Below are 8,547 nucleotides of genomic sequence, written 5' to 3' on the forward strand. Positions count from 1 at the left end.
GAAACTACTGCGATGATTGCTGATCGTTTAAGGTAGAATACAGTTGCATCTCTGAATGTTCTGCAAAACAGTAGTTGCAGGTGTAAAACACAAAGAAAACTTGTGAATGCATTGACCATTAAGGACTTGGACAAAGACAACAGTAAGAATCTGTATAAAATGCATTGTTTGGGAAATACTACTTTGTATACATCACATGATGTAACTACACTTCACCCTGTGTCATCCCCATGTCAGTGTTGCTCTATATGGGATTAAATGTCATGTTATGGATTTGAACTAAAATACTTCTAGTGCGTCCTTACTCTTCTGGGTATGATAATGACCTGTGAACAGTGTGTACGATACTTCATTTCTCACAGTTCTTATGAAGGATTTCCTATAATCAGTATACATTTTCCATCTGCCTTTATAACCTTAACTGGGAAATGGGTTTGCTTAGATGAAGGACGCGTGCCTCTTCCCTTGGAAAATTAATGTGTGAGGGAGGGAAGGAGCTGGCAGCCTGGGTGGGATGTGTTGGTCAGCGCTGGAAGGCAGAAGTCTGGGTGCTGATTAATGCTAGGATGGGGAAACACATACTCAAGTTAACTCGAGCAGTGCTGATCTTGCGCAGAGCTGATCTTCAGCTAATCTGAAGCCTGTTTCTAGAGCCCTCATGAAGTGTTGGGTGCCTAACAGCTGGGAACTGCTGGACAAATGAGTGGGAACGCCTCCTTTACACAAAACCCTTTTCCAAGTGCGGTAGCACAGTCCAGCCAGGTGAGGGCCTTAGGGCTTCCTAGGAGCAACCCAAATCCCTAAATAACCTCAAGTCAGCCTCCCTCCAAGGAAATATTTCTCCCTGGACCTCTGGAAAGGGCAGAAGACATCCATCATTTATACACAATGTACTGCTGAATTCACCTGCCCATTCCTCTGAAACTAGGTGTACTTAATGGCAAACACCTGTATTCAATTTTCTTTAGAAATGTTATTGAAATTCCAAGTAGGATCCAAAAATGGAATATAGCTTAGAAGTTTGAAAATCGATTTTGAAAATGTGACGTCAGATTGGATGCAGACTTAATCCCCAGGTGTCATAAAAGATGAAATGTGGTCCTGCTCCAAGAGACACCAAGACTAAGAGCCCACTCCAGACTAGTGTGACTTGTGCACCTTCCTCTGGAAACACCGAAGAGCAACACTCAAGTGTGATGTTGGCCTGGTACTAAGTCTACCACATACCTGCCAGGGTTTTGGTAGCCTTAAAAATGGGGTGCAAGTCCAGGTGGGGTTAGGAGTGGAGAAAAAGCCAGTTGGAGTGGGACTGCCAAAGCCAGGCAGCCAGGAGAAAAAAAGAAAAAAAAACAAAAAATTAGCAGGGAACCTGTTAAATAAAGACACAGCTGCAGGTCTTGGGCTAAGAATCAACCAACAGTTAGGTAAAGCTTACAGTTACAGTTAGAGTTAAGGTTGAGAGGGACAAAACACGGGGCTTCAGCTGAAGGGGGGCTGTAAAGGGGCGGCCAGCAGGGCTGGAACATCTCTGCAATTTGATGAGGCACAAAGAAGATACGGTAAGCACGCTGCTCAGCACCAGTTGGCCAAAGTAGCTATTACAACCATCACCAACTTCTCCAGCTGCAAGTCTCAAGCCCTGAGGCAGTGTTAACAGTGCAGCAAAAGCACTTTTTCTCACTTTTAGAATACCAGCCTGTGCACAGCAAGTGTTTGTTTCATTCTTGTAATTAGAGAGCTGCCTAGTTCATCTCAGGACTCTCATGGACTCGGTCAGAAAGGGGAATGTATTCTGCCAAGCTTGCCAGCTCTTTTATATTTTTAATACGCTCTAATTATGCAGTGTGTGGCTGAAACATCTACAAAACAGACTCTGACATGATACATTATTTAGCGTGTATTTCTCACCATGCTTAACTAGCCGTAGGTCACAACAATTTAAATCAAGTTGGGGTTTTCATTTCTAGCTCTAAGTTAAAAGATGTTATCTGACAACTGCAACAGGAAGCAGGGGCTCCGAGTTGAAGTGCTCGATTTAAAACAAAATGTCTTGTTACAAATAAAGCTAGCTATTCTGTGAAGTTTCTTACACCCTGGTAGGAACTGGTTAAGCTGCAGTGTTCAGACCAGACAAAGGTCAGATTTTGTGTTTCCATAAAGAACAACCTTAATTTTTATATCTCTTTAAATGGAGGTGAGTAATTTTTTTTTTCTTTTGCTGAGCTTGTATGTAAGAACTTGTCCGGATGTGGCGGTAATGCAAAGCAAAGCAGCATGTGAATTAAAAGTGGAGGAGGAAATCTACTCCAAAAATAATGTCACACACAGCCAGTCCTACCTTAATGTGTTTCATGGGTTAGTCCATTCCAATTTCCAAGAGCCTCAGGAACAACATGGTCTGAATTGCTGTGTCAGGGTAATTCCATGCATAGCATTGCTGCCTTATTCCTCATAACCTTTAAAAAAAATAAAAAATAATAAAAAAATCCACACACAGCTTGTAAACATCGAACAGAAGCAGTAACCAGAAATCCCTGGTGTTGATTGCAGTTGGAAATGGAGGCGATGCAGCGTCCCCCTGCCTGCCACCCCATGCACAGGGGCAGCCCAGGAGTGCTGGGCAGGGCTCCAACAAACAGCACCCACTGGGGCCAGGCCAGGCGCCTGTTAAACATTGCTGGAGCTCTTCACGCGCTCCTGCAGTGGTGAAAGGGTAACCCAGGTGAGCTGGCACAGAGGTACTCAGCTCCCCAGCTCCATGTGCAGCCTCATGGGGTGAAGCCACTCAAAAATGTTCAAAGCTCAGCCTCAAAGCACGAAGGAGGTAAATGTTTCTGGCCAGCTATTACAGCTCGCCCTGGGCTGTGCGGGTCCTGGTGTACAGACAGCTCGCTGTGACTCCCTGGGCTATTGCAGTGGCTATTAATAAACACAGCAACTTTTTTTGGTGCCTGACAAGGCAAGCAGCTGGGGAACAGTGCTGACAGACCAGCCTGAGCCCAACCAAGCACAGCTTATGCCAGTGCTATCCAAAAGGCCCATCAGGCTGCATACAGGCAGGCCCATGGCCCAGGCCAGCCCTGCCACTATTTCATCTGCACCCAGCTGCTGCTACGCATATCTAAGTCCGATCTGCTTGTAACTTCTGTCCCCAGCACGCTGGGTTTTGGGTGGACGTCAAGGGATCGATTTACCCTGCGTCCTCCCCCCTCTCCAGCTGTGGCCAGGCAGGAGCTGCTTCAAACATTTAGCACCGCTCGGCACCTGCCCCGGCCCCTGGCAAATATTTAACACCACCCCGTGCCCAGTCTGCCTGCGTCAACAGCTCGTAAGCCGGGGATTTACAGCCAGGAGCTGCCGCCAGAGAGGCTGGGAGGAAAGCAGCACCACGGGAGCTCGCCCACCACAAACGCCAGCAAAGGTGCAGCCCCTGAGGAGCAGAGCATGGCCTGAGGGACGGGCGATCCTCCTCACAGGAAAATTGTGTTTAAAAAGAAAACCCCCACAATAACAAAGCCCCTACCTCTTCAGAGATGTGTTCCTGTAGCAGGCAGGCACAGCAACAAGCCCCTGGCCCCCAGCCCACGCTACTTGCTGAGGCACCAGAGGAGCCCCATGCTGCCGGCCTGTGCTCCCAGCACGGGAGGAAAGCCTTCAGAAAGACCCTTTAAATCCAGGAGAGCTCAGCAGCAGGTGGCGATAACCTCTGAGAGCCCTTAATTAATTGTGTTTGCACAGCCTGCCGGGGCCCAGCACGGTGCCCGCAGCTGGTGGCACGGCTCTGCTGCTCATGGGGAAAGCTCCAGCCAATGTTGTTCCTACCGCAGGTAGTGGGGAGAGCTCAACCACAGGAGCCCGAGGATGGTTGAAAAGCAGCAGCCGAGGCTCTTGCAGCCCCCCTGGCACCCGCAGAGCCCCGTGCCAACCTGTGCCACTGTCCCCAGCCACAAAGTCACTCAGCCATTCTCACCAACCTGACCGTGCTGGCTGTGGGCGGCCAGCACCACGCTTACACCCAGCTGCCCCGGTTCCATTTCAGCAGTAACAACAGCTCCTGCCCTTTGGCACACAAGCACATGTCTACCTGCCTCGGACAGCAGCTGAGATCAGTTTCAGTGATTAACTGTTTCCAGCAGATCTAAGCAGCCAGAGGACCAAAGAAAAAGAGGCAGCGAGGAATCGCCCATTGGCGGCCTAGTGCTGGCTGCACGCAATCTAGCAGCTGTGCTCGGGCAGCTCACAGACCCCAAGAAGTCTGGGTAAAGGCCAAACCACACACGCTGGGAGTCTCATTTTCCCCATACTGCCCCAGCAGCACGGAGGAATTTCCTCCCTCCTCCAGATTTGGGGCTGGGAAAAGCTCAGCTTTCAGGGGGTAAGCGATGGGTCTGGAGAGAGCTGGCTCCCTGCCTGCTGAACCCCACAAGGCCACAGGAACCACCTTCTACGTCCCAGCAGCGCAGCACCTCTGTGCAAGGGTGAATCTAGCCAGGGGCTTTAAAGAAAGAGCAGCAATTACCTGCGCTTATTTTCTCTGGCTGGGTTTTAACATGTCCAAGTAGGGAGTTCAGTTTCTAAGCCAGAGCATGTGATGCCAGCTCTTCTCTTCCAGACTGCAGTAAATATTCCTTCGACATTTTCCCAGTCTCCCAGCTCAGTAGGGAGGGCTGATGCTTTGCAGAAAAAGGTTGGTTTGGGCACTTCACATTTTTAAAGAGGTTTAATCAATCCCACAGAACAGACACGGCAAAGGCAGGACTGCTGGCACAAGGCCAGCACATCCCCCTTAGTTACTACCAGTCCCCATTGCAGCACCCACTGCTGGCCTCCATCAGGGAGGAAACGCTACGCAGCTTTCTCTGCAGACTGCATTGTGTTCACCTGCTGGAGACCAGACGCAGTCTTCCTCCTCTACAATCACTATGCAGAGGTCCCTCACCCCCCTCACACTGCAGCTGCTGTGAGAACAAATACAAGACAAGGTGAATTGGTGTCAGATTTTTATTTCTTTGTACTCTTTAAACAGGAGTGACTGAAATAGAAACCATGTTTGAGTCCCATCAGGGGGAATGACTTGAGAAAGACAGGGCAGGCGGTTGCCCCTGCACCATGCCAACCTGTATAAATATCTGTCACTTTTTAGTAACTAGACAGTTTTCATACAAGTCCATGAATGGTCATAGATAACATATTATAACATGCCAGTTCACAACAAGAAATAACTTATGTGTACTTCTTGATTTCATCATACAGAACTAAGACAAAAGCACCACCCATTCCTCGGAGTACATTCGACCATGCACCTTTGAAAAATGCCTTGGAACCCTCATCTCGGGCAATCTTCCGCCAGCAGTCGATAGTGCCGGTGTACATTATGTCAGCTGCAGGAAACACACAGCGTTAGGAATCAGGTGCCCATGACCCCCAAAATCCAAGTCAAAGAGGCCTAATGTATCTGACAGTTTTACAACCTCAAGTACATTCCATTTCTTGACTTACTTTCCCCAGTACTATCATGTTAGAGAAGGAGATGGCCCAGGAGATATGCTGTTGCTGCTGGATTACCCCCAGGAGACACTGGAAGGACTGGTTTGAGCAGAAGGCAGCTACTGTTTGCTAGACACCAGCACTTCCACAACCAAAAGCTACTGCAGGCAGCCAGGCTGAGCTTGCAAGTAGGGACGTTGCTTCCTGGCCCAGAGACGCCAGTTTGCAACATCCTTGGACAAGCTCTGTCCTCCCTACATACTGAAATAAACCTGACTTGTGCATGCCACTTTACAGGAATGCTGCACAGACCGATCTGTCTGCAGGCAGACCTGCCTGACAGCTACTTCTGCAACCCCTCCTTTAAACTGCAGGGTATGTGAGGACATCGACAGGTTTTGGCAAAAGCCAAAACGCTCTGTCTTCACCTCAGATCCACCATCAACTGTTGATTCTGTTATGCCCAGCATTTCCCAACACAAGGAGGTAGAAACTTACTTCCTTTACGCCCAGACTGCATCATCATGCGACGACGAACCGTATCAAAAGGATAGGAGGTCAAACCGGCAACAGCGGTGACTGTCTGAGCGATCATCCAGCTCACAACGATGTGGGTGTTCTTTGGGTCAGGAAGCATTCCTGCAGAAGAGAGGTTTGGCGTGAGAACAGCAGGTGAGCCACCAGCACACACACGGCAGGTCTGCTGCAGGCCTGCAACTCCATTTTAGCACGATTTCACTCCACCTACCCTTTGCAGTGTCATAGATGCCAAAGTAAGCAGCTCTGTAGATAATGATGCCCTGGACGGACACGTTGAAGCCTTGGTAAAGGCCCCTGAGGCCATCCGACCGGAAGATTTTCACCAGGCAGTCACCAAGCCCGCTGAACTCTCGGTCGGCCCCAGCTTTACCCACATCGGCTGCCAGGCGGGTTCGGGCAAAGTCAAGGGGGTAGACGAAGCAGAGGGAGGTAGCGCCGGCGGCGCCCCCGGATGCCAGGTTACCGGCAAAGTACCGCCAGAACTGGGTCCGCTTGTCCACGCCACCCAGAAAGATCTGCTTGTACTTGTCCTTGAAGGCGAAGTTAAGCGCCTGGGTGGGGAAGTACCGGATCACGTTGGCCAGGTTGCCGCGCCAGAAGGAAAGGACGCCCTGCTCCCTCGGGATGCGCACCACGCAGTCGATGATGCCCTTGTACTGCTTGTCGGCGGCGATCTGCTTGCTGGCGTGCTGCACCTGCGGGGGCCGACACACGGCCGTCAGCTCCGCTCCCCGCGCCCACCCGCCGCCCCCCTCCCCATCTCCTTGCGGCGACCTTGGGGCGGCCGCGGCCCCCATCACCGCCGCTCACCTGCAGCAGCAGCTTGACCCTCTCGATGGGGGCGACGGCCGTCTTGGAGATGGCTGCCGCCACCCCTCCGGCGAGGAAATCCTTCAGGAAGGACACGGCCGCATCTGCCATGGCGGGAGGCGGCGAGGCGAGGCCGGGCGAGGCGCGGGCGGGAGGCGGCGCTGCGGCGGTAGCGGGGCGCGCTGCCGAAATGGCCGCCTTATATAGGGGCGGCGGCGGACACGTGGGCGGTGGCGCGCCACAGCGCCGCGTCCCGCCCGCCCATTGGCGGAGAGCGGGGGGCGGGACCGCCGCAGCGGGGCGGGGCCGGCGCGGCAGCCAATGAGAGGCGGGGCTCATTGGAGCGTGCGGGAAGCGCCGCGGCCGGCCGGGGGCAGCGGGCAGGGCCGGGCCGGCAGCGGGAGGCTCCGCAGCTGCAGTCCCGGCTCGGTGCTGGCCGAGCCCCAGGGGCACGCACGCCACAGCTGCACCCGAGTTACAGGGCGCACACCTCAGCTGAGCCTGCAGGTCAGCCCTGCTGCCAGCTTCGTGCTTATCCTGCGCCATTCCCCATGGATTGGCCGCTGAGGCACCTCGCCGCAGCGCTGGGGCTCTCCCTGGCACCTTCTGGGGGATTTGTCACCAGTAGATGGGACTGCACAGTGCAGATCTTTGCTGATAAAAGGTTGATAAGTGATTCATAGCTCTTCAGAGTACAAAGGGGCTACTGGCATGTCGGAAGCAAGTTAGAGGTAACTTTGACTCTGATGAGGCTGGAAGAGCTGATCAGACATTCATATGCACCCATCACTCAATCTTTAAGAAATACAGTGGTAAAAATACACATATACACACATATAAAAGTATACTTGGAAGAGGTAAGGGCACTCTTAAAAAATGAGCTCCCCCCAGCTCACTCACAAGTCACATCTCCTTATTCATACACCCCAAATTAATCTCGGTATTACTGCCTACGCTGTGCAGGTAGGGGAACTGAGGCACGGATAGACGCATCCACCAGGCAGGCTGATGAGAGCCAGAAGTACTTACAGCCTCAGTGTGATGCAGGTCTGCTCGCTACCATCTTGTTTTTTGCCATCCTGGTCTGCATTTCTCTCTGAGAAGAAGGCCAGAACACTACACCACTGTAGCACAACTGAGCAAGTCCATTACTGGTGACACTGCAAGACCTCAGCTGCAGGGTACAGCAGTGCAAGTTAGGCGCAAGGCTGATCGTACAAACATCCCTGATCTTCCTACAAATCTCTCCCCACACTGACAACCTGTCCCTGTGCTGATCTGCCACTGCCTCACCCTGCTTTGACCTGGCGTAACCGAGCTGTTTGTAAGATTTACTTATTTCCACTCAGCAGGGACACACGTGGTTCAAAAACACACGAGGAGCTGGGGAAACCAGGCAGTGCTGCAGCCAGGGCAGGAGAACAGCAGGTGCACGTGCCCTAGAGCTGCAGTGATTCACAGCTTGCTGCAGCCTGAGGCCAGTGGGACATACCACAGAGTGCATGGCCACCTTACCTTGTGGACACAGGCTTTAAGGTTTTCTCTAGGAAGGTGCCTTTCAATTGCATTTGCAATGGCAATAACCCAGGGGTGTTGCAGAGAGTCTCCTACCTAAGGACGTGCTGTGGCTCCTAGGCTGCAGTAGTTCAGGTGGGAAAGTCACAGTGCTATTCTGCAGGCATGTTCTGAGCAGCACAGTAGGCCTGGGGC

The 8,547-nt window shown here is 52.1% G+C and overlaps 1 protein-coding gene across 1 annotated transcript; it reads right to left on the minus strand.

Moving 5' to 3' along the window:
- Positions 1–4,987: 4,987 nt before the first annotated feature.
- Positions 4,988–7,036, minus strand: SLC25A5 (solute carrier family 25 member 5). The gene is made up of 4 exons (XM_027465258.3): positions 6,838–7,036; positions 6,236–6,722; positions 5,986–6,126; positions 4,988–5,381 (listed from the first exon to the last, which is right to left on the minus strand). The coding sequence occupies exons 1-4, from the start codon at positions 6,946–6,948 to the stop codon at positions 5,224–5,226; spliced, it is 897 nt and encodes a 298-aa protein (XP_027321059.1). The 5' UTR covers positions 6,949–7,036; the 3' UTR covers positions 4,988–5,223.
- Between the last annotated feature and the right edge of the window lie 1,511 nt (positions 7,037–8,547).

Source organism: Anas platyrhynchos, chromosome 10 (genome assembly GCF_047663525.1).
Source record: "Anas platyrhynchos isolate ZD024472 breed Pekin duck chromosome 10, IASCAAS_PekinDuck_T2T, whole genome shotgun sequence".
Classification (NCBI taxonomy): domain Eukaryota; kingdom Metazoa; phylum Chordata; class Aves; order Anseriformes; family Anatidae; genus Anas; species Anas platyrhynchos.